The sequence below is a fragment of the Tamandua tetradactyla genome, chromosome X, assembly GCF_023851605.1.
Source record: "Tamandua tetradactyla isolate mTamTet1 chromosome X, mTamTet1.pri, whole genome shotgun sequence".
In the NCBI taxonomy this organism is placed as follows: domain Eukaryota; kingdom Metazoa; phylum Chordata; class Mammalia; order Pilosa; family Myrmecophagidae; genus Tamandua; species Tamandua tetradactyla.
This window is the reverse complement of record NC_135353.1, coordinates 11,748,550-11,764,055: the sequence shown is the minus strand read 5'-3', so window position 1 is coordinate 11,764,055 and position 15,506 is coordinate 11,748,550. Positions and strand designations below refer to the sequence as shown.

The following is a 15,506-nucleotide window of genomic DNA, read 5'->3' as shown; positions in this document are numbered from 1 at the left end:
ACACAATCATCTCAATTGATACAGAAAAGGCATTTGAAAATATCTACCACCGCTTCTTGACAAGAACTCTTAGAATACTATGACTAGAAGGAAACTTCCTCAACATGAAAAACCCACCGCTAACATATATGAAAAGTGCACAGCTAACATCTTTCTTAATGATGAAAGACTGAAAGCTTGCCTTCTGTTCTAGTTTGCTAGCTGCTGGAATGCAACACATCAGAGACAGATTGGCTTTTAATAAAAGGGGATTTATTTTGTTAGTTCTTCAGAGGAAAGGCAGCTAACTTTCCACTGAGGTTCTTTCTTACGTGGGAAGGCACAGGGTAATCTCTGCTGGGCTTCTCTCCAGACCTCTGGGTTTCAACAACTTTCCCCAGGGTGATTTCTTTCTGCATCTCTAAAGGCCTGGGCTGAGTGGCGAGTGCTGAGATGAGGTATGCTAAGCTGCTTGGGCTGTGCTATATTGCGCTCTCTCATTTAAGCACCAGCCAATTAAGTCAAACATCATTCACTGCAGCAGGCACGCCTCCTAGCCAACTGCAGATGTAATCATCAACAGATGAGGTTCACGTACCATGGGCTCATGTCCACAGCAACAGAACTAGGTGCCTTCACCTGGCCAAGCTGACAACTGAATCTCACTTACCACACCTTCTAAGAACAACAACAAGACTGTCACCACTGTTCCTCCTAGCTTTTAGTGAGGCTGGGATATAAAGCCTGGCCCTTTCACTGTAGGGTAACTCTGACAGGTAAAATTCCTTCCAAAGTTTCCTGCTTGGTTGAATAAGGCTATCTTTACTGGGCACATATTGCAGGTGGGGTCTCCCTCTGTCCAATCTTGCTGTTTCCCCCTTCCTTTCACAGGTATCAATCCCTGATAAACATCTTGCATCCCCACTACCCCCAAAACAGGCAAATGATCTGAATGAACATTTCTCCAAAAAAGATACATAACTGGCCAATAAACAAATGAATCATCAAGGGAATGTATATCAAAACCACATTAGGTACCATTTCACATTCACTAGGATAGCTATAATAAAAAAGATAAGCAATAACAAATGTTGGAGAGGATATGGAGAAATCAGAATCCTCATACAATGGTGACGGAGGTGTAAAATGGTGTAGTCACAAAACAGCCTGGCAGTTCTTCAAATTCTTAAATACAGAATTTTCAGTGATTGAGCAATTCCACTCCTTGCTATATATCGAAGGAAAATGAAAACATATGTTCACACAAAAACTAGTACCCAAATGTTCATAGCAGCGTCATTCATAATAGCTAAAAAGTGGCACCTATGCAATGTCAAGCAACTGATGAATGAATCAACAAAATGTGTATATTGATAAAATGAAATATTATTCATCAACAAAATGAAGATATATTGATACATGCTACAACATGGATGAACCTTCAAAAACTAATGCTACGTGAAAGTATCCAGATACAAAAGGCCACAAATTGTATGATTCTATTTATACAAAATATGCATAATAGCCAAATTCATAGAAACAGAAAGTAGATTAATACTTTGCAAAAGTTGAGGGGAATGCGAAGTGACTGATAACTGGGAAGGGGTTTTGTTTGCATGCATTAAAATATTCTAAAATTAACTATGCTGATGGTTTCACAACTCTGAATAAACTAAAAACTGAATTTAATAAGATTATAAAGGACCAATCACTGTGGAATAATTATATACATCAAATCATGTATTAACAGGAATAAAATAAAATGAAATCACTTCATACAAATGCCCAAAAACATTTCAAAGGCTACAGAAGTCAGATTTTCATTTACAAGCTCTAAAAAAAACACTACTGAAATGAGGGATGGCTATAATCTTAGAGGAAACACTTGACACAGTCTTTATATATGGAACACGTAGAATTATATGCATATGGCATTTAATGTGGTTGGGGACTGAAGGGTGTTGGGTGGCATTCTCAGTTCTTTTTTTTACTTTTATTTGTATGGTTTCACAACTTCTAGTGAGAAAGTATGAAATCTATTATTTATAAAAATACAATTGATGAAATACATAGACAAAATTAAGTTGACTCATGTTAGTCATTTGATGTGAATTTTTAAATGGGTCACAGAAGCCATAGAGGCCAAAGATTTTTCCACTCTGAAAAGAAACTAATACTAGTCTCAGTGTTAAATAATCAGAAATATAAAGGTAATAGTGCTTATTGCTCACCTATCTGTCAGATTGTTTTAAACATTTATAAGCTTTTTTATTGTAGTTAACATACATACAACTCGAAATTTCCCATTATAACTATATTCAAGTATAAAATTCAATGGTGGTGATTACAGTCACAATATTGTGCTACCATCACCAACATCCATTGCTTAAACTTTGCATCACTTCAAAGACACTGATATTCTAATAGTGGACTATTTTATTTAAACCTCACAACCACCCTATGATGCAAAATATTGTTAAATCTGCTTCACATGGTGGTTCAGTTTGCTAAAGAAGCCAGAAAGCAATATACCAGAAACGGGTTGGCTTTTTCAATTGGGACTTATTAGGTTACAAATTTACAGTTCTTATACCATGAAAAAGTCCAAATTAAGGCATCAAGAGGAAGATACCTTCTCTGAGGAAAGGCTGCGGGCATCTAGGGTTCCTCTGTCACATGGGAAGGCACATGGTGATGTCCGCCGGTCCGGCTCTCCTGGGTTCTGGTATCAGTAGCTTTCTCCAAATGTCTCATGGCTATTTTCTCTCTTTTATCCTCATAAAGGACCCCAGAAAAGGAGGGTCTTAATTCCAGGGATTAATACCCACCCTGAATGGATAGGGTCACATCTCAATTGAATCAAAAGGTCCCACCCAAAATAGGTCTGCCCCCACAGGGATAGATTAAAAGATGATCTTAGCCCAAATACCTTAAAGAGTGGAACAGAAAGATCAAAGGTGATGGTGGAGTTATACAGAGAAGATAGGGTTTAATAAATGAATATGATTGGGGAATCATTGAATTGATATTTCTTTTAGTCTCCAGTATCTTAGAGCAGCTAGAAGTAAAAAAAATGAAAATTGCAGAACTGTAACCCATATCAAACTCTGAAACCTGTTCTACAACTAATTGTTGTGCTGTGCTTTGAAATTTATTGCTTTTTTGTATATTTGTTATTTTTCACAAAAGTGAAAAAAAAAAGTCAATTGTGATGATAAAAAAATATATCTCTTCTAGCCTCCTATATTCTGGAGTAGTTAGAAGGAAAAATCTGAGATGATGTTATGGTAGGCCATGATAAACTCTGGGATCTGTCCTGTAACTACTTGTTGAAGAATGCTTTGAAAACTATTGATTTTTTCTTTCTTTGCTTTGTATATATGTTACATTAACAATAAAAAAGTTAAAAAAGAAAAGATGGCCTTTTTGTGGGGTACATAACAGCTCCAAAATTGCACACTCTACCCTCTGGACCCCAAAAAGACATGTTCGTTCCATATTCAAAATACACTCATTCCATCACAATATCACAAAAGCCTTAAATCATTTCAGTGACAATATTATGTACAAAGTCTTAAAAAAATCAGTTCAAGGTGTGGTCTGTCCTAAGGCAAAACTATCCTCTGGCTGTGAGCCTGTGAAACTCAGAATAAGTTATCTGTTTTCTATATACAAATAAGGAACAGTCATAGGATAAACATTCTCATTTCCATAGGTAGAAACAAACTAAAACATTAAATGAGATAGAGGAGATGAAACAACTAATTAAAGATCTTCCAACAAATCTTCTAAATCTATTCAATAAATTGGTGAACAATTGAATAAATGGCAAAAGAGAAGAAGAACATAAAGAAGACACTGGCTGAGCATAAGGAGAAATTTGGAATCATGGGAAAAATAGCACAGCTTATGAGAATGAAAGTAACAAACAGAAGAGATGAAAAATACAATGGAGACATTCAATAGCAGATTTGAAGAAGCAGAAGAAAGGATCAGCAAATTAGAGGATAAGACATCTCAAATCTTACACACAAAGAACAGATAGTGGAAAGAATGGAAAAACTTGAGCAGGGGCTCATGGAATTAAAAGACAGCATGAAACACATGAATACATGTCATAGGCATCCCAGAAGGAGAATAGAAGGAAAAATAGGTAGAAAAAATAACTGAGGAAGCAATCACCAATATTTCACAACTCTTAGGAAAGACATCAAATTACAGGCCCAAGAAGTACTACATACCCCAAACAGAATAGATCCAATTAGTCCTGTTCTAAGACACTTATTAATCAGATTGACAAATGCCAAAGATAAAGAGAGAATTCTGAAAGCAGCAAAGGAAAATTGGTCTATTATGTAAAAAGGACATTCAATAAGACTGAGTGAGGATTTCTCCAAGCAGAAACCATGGAGGCAAAGAGGCAGTGATATGACATACTTAAGATACTGAAAGAGTAATACTGCCAGCCAGAAAAAATATACCTGGCAAAACTGTCCTTCAAAAATGAGAGGGAGCTGGGTTGGTGATGGTGGCACAGTTGCAGAGTTCTCGCCTGCCATGCTGGAGACCCGGGTTTGATTGCTGGTGCCTGCCCATGCAAAAAAATAAAAATAAAAATAAAAATAAAAAATGAGAGGGAGCTTAAAATATTCACAGATAAAGAGAAATTGAGAGTTTGTGAATAAGAGACCTGCTCTACAAGACATTACAAGGAGTGCTACAGGCTGGTAGGAAAAGACAGGAGAAAGAGATTTGAAGGAGGCTGTAGAAAAGAAGAATATTAATAAGGGATAATAAAAGGATAAAAAAAAGAGAAAAAATAAGATGACATATAAAACCCAAAGGAAAAAACAGTACAATGCATCAAGAAGAAATAACAACCATAAATATTCATGCACCTAGCCATGGTGCTCCAAAATACATGAGGTAAACAATGGCAACACTGAAGGGAGAAATATACAACTCTATACTAATAGTTGGAGACTTCACTATACCACTCTCGTCAATGGATAGAACGTTGAGACAGAGAATCAATAAGGAAACAGAAATCTTGAATAACAAGATAAATGAACTAGGCTTAACAGATACTTTCAGAACAAAGCAACCCATTAGAAGGATATACATTATTCTAAAGTGTTCATTGATCATTCTCCAGACAAACCACATGTTGGCTCACAAAGCAGTTCTCAGTTCTTCATAAATCTAAAATGATTGAAATGATAAAAACACTTTATCTGATCATAATGGAATGAACCTAGAAATCAATACCAGGTGGAGGACTGGAAAATTCACAAATATATGGAGGCTAAACAACACAGTCTTAAATAACCAGTGGGTCAAAGAAGAAATTACCGGGGAAATCAGTAAACATCTCAAGGCAAATGAAAATGAGAACACACCATATCAAAACATATGGGATGCAGTGAAGGCAGTGCTGAGAGGGAAATTTATAGTCCCAAATGCTTACATTAGAAAATAAGAAAGAGCTAATGGATGACTTAACTGGACACCTGAAATAATTAGAATAAAAGAGCAAACCTAACCCCAAAACAAACAGAGGGAAAGAAATAACAAATATTAGAGCAGAATATTATAAATAAATAAAATTGAGAACAGAAAACAATAGAATCAACAAAACCAGAAGTTTATTTTTGAGAAAATCAATAAAATTGATGGGCCCTTAGCTGGATTGACAAAGAAAAGGATAGAATATACAAATAAATAAGTTAAAAAAATGAGTGGGGGGATTATTACCACAGACCCTGAAGAAATAAAAAAAAATCATAAGGGGGTATTATGACAACTGTATGCCAACGAGCTAGAAAACTTCCATGAACTGGACAAATTCCTAGAACTACATAAACACCCTACAGTGATTCGAGAAGAAATGGAAGACCTTAACAAACCAATCACAAGTAAAGAGACTGAATTGATCTCATAAACCCCCAACAAAGAAAGCCTAGGACAAGACGGCTTCACAAGTGAATTTTACCAAGTATTCCCAAAATAATTCATACAAATACTGCTCAGACGCTTTGAAAAATTGAAGAAGGGAGAACACTACCTAACTCATTCTATGAATCCAACATCATCTTAATACTAAAACCTGCAAAAGATATTATAAGTAAAGAAAATTACAGATGAATATCTCTAATAGATACAAAAAGTCCCTAACAAAATACTTGCAAATTGAACCCAATAGCACATTAAAGGAATTATACACAATGATCAAGTTGGTCTCATTCCAGGTATTCAGGAGTGGTTCACCCATGATAATCAATTAAAGTAACATACCATATTAACAAAGCAAAGGGGAGAAAAAACACATGATCATCTCGATTTATGCAGAAAAGGCATATGACAAAATTCAGCATCCTTTCTTGATAAAAACTTCGAAAGGTATGAAAGGAAGGAAAATTCCTCAATTTGATAACAGCATATATGAAAAATGCACAGCTAACATAGTACTCAACAGTGAGAGGCTGAAAACTTTTCTGCCATGATCAGGAACAAGATAAGGATGTCCAATGTCACCACTGTTTTTCATCATTGTGCTGGAAGTTCTAGCTAGAGCATTTAGGCGAAAAAATAAACAAAACCATCTAAATTAGAAAAGAAGAAATAAACTTTCATTTACAGATGAAATGATTCTATATCTAGAACATCATGGAAAAACTACAACAAAGCTACTAGAGCTGATAAACAAGGTTAGCAAGTGGTGGGATTTAAGATTAATATGCAAAAATAAGTGGCATACTTATACACAAGCAATGACCTACCCAAGGAAGTAGTCAAGAAAAAAGATCCATTTACAATAGCAACTAAAAGAATCAAATATTTAGAAATAAACTTAAAAAACGATGCAAAACCTGTACTCAGAATACTACAAAACATTGCTAAAAGAAATCAAAGAAGATACATAAATGGAAGGACGTTCCATGATCATGCACTGGAAGGCTAAATGTTGTTAAGATGGCAATTCTATGCAAATTGATCTAGAGAGTGAATGCAATCCCAATCAAAATCCCAAAACCCTACTTTGCAGAAATGGAAAAGCTAGTAGTCAGATGTATTTAGAAGAGTAAGGGGCATTGAATAGCTAAAAATATCCTGAAAAAGAATAAAGTGGGAGGGCGCATGCTTCATGACTTTAAAGCATACTATAAAGCCACAGTGGTCAAAACAGCAAGACACTGGCATAAAAATGGATGTTATGACAATGGAATCGAATTGAGAGTTCAGAAATATACCTCAGATCAATGGTTAATTAATTTTTGACAAGGCTATGAAGTCCACTCAACTGGGACAGAACAGCCTCTTCAATAAGTGGTGTTGGAAGAACTGGATATCTATATCCAAAAGAATGAGAGAGAACTCTTATCCAACAACCTATACAATACTTATTTGCAAATGGATCAAAGATCTAAATATAGTAGCCAGTACCATAAAACTACTAGAAGAAAATATAAGGAAATATATAGTGATAGGTGGTAGTTTCTTAGACTTTACACCCAAAGCACAAGTAATGAAAGAAAGAAAAAATAGATAAGGGATCTCCTCAAAGTTGAATACTTCTAGGCTTCAAAGGATTTTGCCAAGGGAGTGAAAACGAAGTTGACTTAGTGGAAGAGAATATTTGGAAACCACATGTCTGAAAAGGGTTTGCTATCCAGAATACATAAAGAATTCCTACAAATCAAGAACAAAAATACAAACAACCCAATTAAAAAATGGAGAAAAGACACGAATAGACACTTTTCCGAAGAGGAAATACAGATGGCTAAAAAGCACATGAAAAGATGCTCAGCTTCACTATTAGGGAAATGCAAATCAAAACCACTATGGGATATAATTTCATACTTACTAGAATGGCCACTATTAAACAAACAGGAAACAAAGTGTGAGAGAGGATGTGGATGAATTGGAACATTTATTCATTACTGGTGGAAGTGCAAAATGGTAAGCCATTTTGGTGGACCATTTGGCAGTTCCTCACAAAGCTAAGTATAGATTTGCCTTATGACTTGGCAATCCTGCTACTCAGTATATACCAAGCAGAAATGAAGGAAGGACACGAACAGACATTTGCACACTGATGCTCATAGTGGCATTATTCACAGTTGCCAAAAGATGGAACAATCCAAGTATCCATTAACAGATGAATGAATAAATAAAATGTGGTATATACATACAATGGAATATTATTCAGCAGTAAGCAGGAATGAGGTCCTGAAGCATGCAATGACATGGGTGAATGTTGAGGACATTATGTTGAGTGAAATAAACCAGACACAAAAGTACAAATATTACATGATCTCTTTAATATGAACTAGTTACACATAAATTCCTAGATAAAAAATCTAGAATGTAGGTTACCAGGAGATGGAATGAGGCAAAAGTACATGGAGTCATGGTTTAATATGTACAGAATTTTTAACTAGGTCAAACTTAATCATTTGGAAACAAAGGTGATGGTAGTACATTTTTGTGGGTATAATTAACATTACTGAATTGTGGGCGAATGTAGTAGAAGGGGGAAGTTTAGGGTCACGCATGCCAAAGGAAGGAAAGCTGGAGGATAAAACATGGTAATGTATAACACAGTGAATCCTGTGGTGGATGATGGGTATGATTAACAATATAAACATTGAAGAGTTCTTTCATGAACTAGGACTAATGCATGCCATTCTTACAAGAAAACAACAATAAAGTAATGTATCAGAAAAAAGTATATATTCCAAACTATGGACTACTGTTAATAGTAATGTCATAATATTCTTTCATCAACAGTAACAAATATACCACATCAATACTAGGGGTCAATAACAGGGCAGCATAAGTGGTATGGGATGTTTTGTGTTTTCTTTTACCTTTTTCCCTTTTTTTGGAGTAATGACAATGTTCTAAAATTGATTGTGGTGATGAATGCACGACTATGTGATGATACTGTGAACCACTGACTATATATTTCAGATGGATTATATTACGTGTGAATACATGTCAATAATACTGCATTAAAAATGTGATAAGTCAATGAATCCAAGTTGATAGGTAACATTCCACCCAACATCATAACACACATTTTTTATGTGCACATGGTTTGCCTAATAGGCTAGACCATATGCTGGGCTACCAAATAACTCAATAAATTTAGAAAGATTGAAATTATAGAGCATGTTCTCTGAGAAAAAATGAAGTAAGAAATAAAAGATAACATAACTAGGAAAAGTGAAAATATTTGAAAATCAACCAATACACTTCTAAGCAATCACTGGGTCAAGGAAGAAATCATAAGAGAAAATAGGAAATATTTGGAAATAATTGATAATCAACATTCATATATTAAAAAAGAAGAAAATAACTTGATATTTTATTCTTAAGGTGATTATATAAATAAATATTCTTGTTAGAAAATGCAATGGAAATTTTATGTGCTCAAGGTTCATGATTATAAACAATCTATTTCAAATAGCCAGAAGATAGATAATCAGAGAGATGGATAGACAGATGGATAAATAGATATGATGATATGGTAAATGTGGCAAAACGTTAAAAGTGGTGAATCTAGGTATCTGTGAGGGCTTCTGTTGGAGTTCTCTATCGGAATTTTTTATTATTTTGCAATTGTCCTGTAAATTTGAAATTATTTCAAAATAAAAAAGTTATATTTTTAAAAAAGAAGATTCCAAAGCAATGATAGAAGACTACACCTTAAGAAACTGGACAAGAAGAGAGCAAATGAAACTCCAAACAATAAAAAAATAAATAATAAAAGTAAGAGCATAAATCAATGAAAAAGAAAAGAGAATAACAAGGCATAACTGAGGAAATCAAAAGCTGGTTCTATGAGAAGACCAATAAAATTGATAAACCTTTAGCTAGATCATAAGGGTAAAAAAACTAAAGAAAAAACTACCGAAATCAAGAACAGAAGGAGAAACATCACTAGAGGTCCTTCAGATAATAAAATTAAAAAGGGAATATTATAAACAACTTTTCACTGTAAAGTTAGACAGTATAGATGAACTAGACACATTACTTGAAAGATACCTGCTTATAAAACTGTGTTAGTTTGCTAGCTGCCAGAATGCAATACAGCAGAACTGGAACAGCTTTTACAAAAGGGGAATTTAATATGTTACAAGTTTACAGTTCTAAGGAAGTGAAAGTGTCCAAATTAAGGCATTAACAAGAGGTTATCTTAATTTAAGGATGGTCCATGGGTTAAGAAAACCTCTGTCAGCTGGGTAATCACGTAGCTGGCATCTGCCTCTCCAGGTTCTGGCTTGCTTAACATCTCAGGGGATGTCTGCTGGGCTCCAAGCTTCTCCAAACTTCCGTGTCTGTGTTCTCCACATGTCTGCATCTGTGTCAGCTCTGCTCTGAAGTTTCTGTTGGCTCAGAGGCTTCTGTCCTTTCTCTCATTTCTTTCATTACTCTAGGCTCTGATGTTTCTGAGATTTCTCCAAAATGTTTCCTCTATTAAAGGATTTCAGTAAACTAAACAAGACCCACTTGGAGTGGGTGGAGTCACATATCTCTCTACTCAAAAGTCACACCCACAATTGGGTAACACAGCACTGTGGAGGTCATCTAATTAAAAGATTCCAACCTACAGTATGGAATAGGGATCAAAATAAATGGTTGCCTCCTCAAGACTGGATTAGGATTAAGGCATGGCTTTTTTGGGGTGCATAAGGCTTTCAAACCAGCACTCTGACCTAACAAGAAATAGAAATTTTAAAGTCATATACTAAACTAAATTTATAATTATAAAACATCCACAAAAAAAAACAAAAAAATGGAGGCCCGGATGGTTCCAATGATGAATTTTATCAAATATTTAAGGAAAAGTATACCAATTATACACAATCTCTTTCAGAAAAAAAAGAGGAGAGAATAAATCTGAACCCATTATTTGAGGCCAGTATTAGTATTACAAAATCAGACAAAGACAATATAAGAGAAATGCAGACAAATATCCCTCATTAATTCAAATGCAAAAGAACTTGACAAATTGATTCCAGTAATACATAAACAATATATTACACCATTATACTGTGGTTTGTCCTAGGAAAGCAAGATTGTTTTAACATTTAAATATGCAGCAACTTATAAAATATACCATAGCAAGAGATCAAAGCAAAAGTAGGTAAAAAGAAAATGATCATTTTGCCAACTGTAAAAGCAGTTGATAAAATGCGTACTCTTTCAGGATAATAAATTCTCAAAAGAACCTAGAAATAGAAGCTTCCCCAGCTTATTGAGCATCTAAACAACTAACAGCATATCCAATGGAAAAAGGCTCAACTGTTTCTTTTTCTTTCTTTTATTTTGAGACTAAAGCTAGGATATTGGCACTCTGCACACTTATTTAACATTTTTCATCCCTTAGGCTATTACAACAAGGGAAGAAAAAGGAACAAAATGCATACATATTGGGAAGAAGGAAGTAAAATTATACTTATTTGCGGATGCCATGATCATGTATAAAGAAAACTCTAAGAAATATACATAAAAGCCACTAGAACTAAGAGATAAATTATCAAAGCTGTAGGGTACAATATTTCTATAAAAATCAACTGTATTTCTATATAATAGCATGAGAAAATGAAATGAAATAAATGTCATTCACAATTGCATAAAAATTTAAAATACTTAGGAATACACTAAATAAAATATGTGCAAAAGTCTATACTGAAACTACAGAACACTGCAAAAGGGAAATTAAATTAAAGAACTAAATAGAGAGATGCATCATATTCTTGGATTGGAAGATTCAATGTTGTCAAGAAGTAAACTCTCCCCAATTGTTACATATAGTCAGTGCCACCCCAATCAAAATTCAATGAGGTTTTTTTTTTTTTAATGAATTGGCAAGTTCGAATTAAAATTTATGTAGAAAGGCCAAGGACCTAAAATACTTGAGCAATTTCTAAAAACAATTTGGAATACTTATCTACCTGACATCAAGATCTACTAAAAGCTGCAGGATTAAAGACAATATAGTACTGGTACAGGACAAAGAGACAGACCACTGGAATAGAAAAGAGTGTCCAGAAATAAGCTCAAACAAATTAAGTCAGTCAATCTTTAACAAATTTGCCAGCGAAATTCAATGGAGAAAAGATAGTCTTTTCCACAAATGGTGCTGCCAAAATTGGATATCTTATGGAAAAAAAAACTCTACAGTTACATCACACCATACACAAAAGTTAACTCAACGTGGATCATGGAGCTAATTGAAAGAAAAAATATATTATAAACTTGTAGAAGAAAATAAAGGATAATATCTTTGTGATATTGGGTCAAAGATTTCTTGAACAGAAGAAAAAACTCAAACAATAAATGAAAACTTGGGTAAAATGGATTTCCCAAAGATTACAAACAAAAAACTTCTGATATTCAAAAGATATAGTTAAGACACAAAAAAAGCGAGCCACAGACTGGGAAAAAAAATTTCCAAATCACATATCCAATCAAAGGATTCTATCCAGAATATATAAAGTGAAAACAACATTAACCTAGAGGGATATCTAGAACAAAGTTGTTTTTTATTCTCCCCTCAAGAACAACAATCTGCAGAATAATGGGTGCAATCGGAAGCCATTTTTGTAAGGGACATAAAAGAATGCCTACATATGTATATGTGGGGATGGCACATGACTATTCGCGGAGAGGGTGCCTGTTTGTGCAGATTGCTTACTGCCCCAAGTTGATCTCTGTAAGTGAATGGTATTCACTTTATACACATCGATTTGCATATATATATAAATAACTTTAGCAGGTGTTACAAAACATCTTGTTTTAACAAAATCAGTATATTACAACATTTTTCTGAATACAGAATTAAAGGATTTTTAGGAGGAGCAAAATTATAACCACCACAAAGAGTCCTTTGGATTACTGACAGTCCTGTGAGTAAGAATATTTACCATGTTGCTGACATGGATTCCCTGATGGTTAGGGTTTGAACAGACAAATAGGGAATCATTTCCTTCTATGTACAGTTTTTGCACTAGCTTATTATGGAACAATGACCATTTATTCCTTTTATCACCATAACACTGAAATAATAATATGCATTTATTAAACAAAAAAAACCTTGTATGATGTTTCAAAAGGTATCTAATCTCCCAAGATTTAATTGTTCCTCTTATGAATATATAAAGGACATAATGATGCACACTAATAATAGCGCCAATAGCAGCTCAACTTTTTCAGTTTCTTCTACTGTGTATCGCGTGTACTGTAATGTAGCTTGGTAATATGAATTTAAATGAATTTGCACAAAAGTCAAATGAAATAGTGATTATTGCTGCATGAGAGAGCGTTGTGGACACAAAATAGGGCTATAGACATTAGAAAAACATTTGCAGAAATTGATTATTTTGCATATAAATCTAATGAATTACATTTTTCCAGGAAGCTATTAAATTCTAATAATGCATACTTATCACCAATAGGTTCCTAGTTACAACCTAAAAACTTGCTGGAAAAGAAACGGATAGTAGTTAGCCATACCAACTAATGAGCTTAACCCCTGCTATTGCTGTTTTTTAATACAGAAGGTCCTCTAGTAGTTTGTGATTCTAGCGGATACTAGCAGAATACTTGGTATACTTGCAGTAAAATGCTTTTACTTGAGAGCCTGAATCTTAGAGATGTTAAATTCATGGTGAAAATAGAGGGTCAGACATTTGTACATCAATGTTAATAGCAGTAGTATTCACAATTGCCAAAAGATGGAAACAACCCAAGTGTCCATCAACAGATGAATGGATAAACAAAATGTGGTATATACGTACATATGTTCTAGTTTGCTAGCTGCCAGAATGTGATATACCAGAAACAGAATGACTTTTAAAAAGGGGGTTTAATAGTTGATAGTTTACAGTTCTAAGGCCAAGAAAATGTCCCAACGAATATTCAATCTAAGGCATTCAGGGAAAGATACCTTGGTTCAAGGAGGCCGATGGCGCTCAGCGTTTCTTTCTCAGTTGGAAGGGTACATGGTGAACATGGCAGTGTCTGCTGGTTTTCTCTCCAGGACTCTTGTTTCATGAAGCTCCCTGGGAGGCATTTTTCTTTCTCATCTCCAAAGGCTGCAGGCTGCTGGACTCTGTTTTGTGGTTCTGCACCGTTCTGTGGCTCTAAAAATGGGACTCTCTCCAAAACGTTTCCTCCTTTAAAGTATTAATGGGTGGAGTCACAACTCCATGGATGCTATATGATCAAATTGGGTGGGACACATCTCCATGGGAACAATCAAAATGCTCCCAGCAAGCAATATTGAATGAGGATTAAAGGACATGGCTTTTCTCGCGTCCACCACAGATTCAAACCAGCACAACATAAGATGGAATATTACCCAGCAGTAAGAAGAACAAAGTTCTAAAGCTTGCAACAACATGGATGAACTTTGAGGGCATTATGTTGATTAAAATAAGTTAGACACAAAAGGACAAATATTGTATAATTTCACTAATATGAACTAATTATAATAAGTAAACTCATAAACATAAAATCCAGAATGTAGGCTACCACGGGATAGAATGAAGCTAGAGAATTGGGAGTGGTTGCCTAATGTGTGCCGAATGTTTAACTAGAAACTTAAACATTTGAAAATGTTAGAGGTGACAGTAGCACATTACTGTGAGTATAATTAATAGTGCTGAACTGTAAGTGAATGTGGTTGAAAGGGGTAATTTAGTGTCATGATGTCACCAGAAGAAAAACTAGACATGAAAGCATAGGAATGTATAACACAGTGACTCTTCTGGTAGATGAAGACTGTGAATAACAGTACAAATATAAAAAAGTTCTCTTATGAACTAGAAGAAATATATTTTTCCAAGACATATGAAGTAATTATATTTGCCATAATACCTCTGAAGAACACAAAAATGGGATGGAATAAATTATTATATCCCATAACTTGGAATTAGCAGATCATTTATTTTAGTTTCTGATTTTTCTCAAATTTATTATTAACAGTCTGTAATAAAAAACATTTATGTGATATTTAATGCAATTTGAAAAAGTAATGGTGGGTAGGCAAAAGTGATTTAGTGGCAAAGTTCTTGCCTGCCATACCAGAGACCCAGGTTCGATTCCTGGTACCTGCCCATGTAAAACAACAAAAAACAAGGAATGGTATCATTATCTAAATGAATCTAAATTAATCTAAATGAAAATGGGCAATATTCTAGAAATCAACAGACAAAAAACATTAAAGAAGATAATTTTATGTAACTCGATCTTAAATACTCTTCTCAAAACTTGTTATAATTGAAACAATGTGATGTTGGTTCAAGAACTCATAAAGAGGTTATTAGAACAGAAATAAGAGTAGGTAGAGCATAAGGCAGTTCTGTAGTGAAATGTAAAATTTAATTTATACTCGTTTCATATCACAAAAGAAAATGTTTCTGAAAAATCATCTGTCCTGGATAAATATACACAGTATAGTCTTCAGAGCCTAAACCATATTTTAGAACGATATCCTCCCATTTTTCAAAGTACAA

General features: G+C 34.4%; 1 protein-coding gene across 2 annotated transcripts in view; it reads right to left on the bottom strand.

Moving 5' to 3' along the window:
• Positions 1-15,506, bottom strand: part of LOC143671199 (uncharacterized) — a 164,455-nt gene that overhangs the window by 22,284 nt on the left and 126,665 nt on the right. For both annotated transcript variants that reach the window (XR_013169504.1, XM_077146194.1), the window contains exon 3: positions 4,461-4,567. Coding sequence is in view for 1 of the 2 variants with exons in the window: in XM_077146194.1 (XP_077002309.1) it covers positions 4,461-4,567 (107 nt within the window). In the remaining variant the exon portion in view is untranslated. The remainder of the gene's footprint in view (positions 1-4,460; positions 4,568-15,506) is intronic.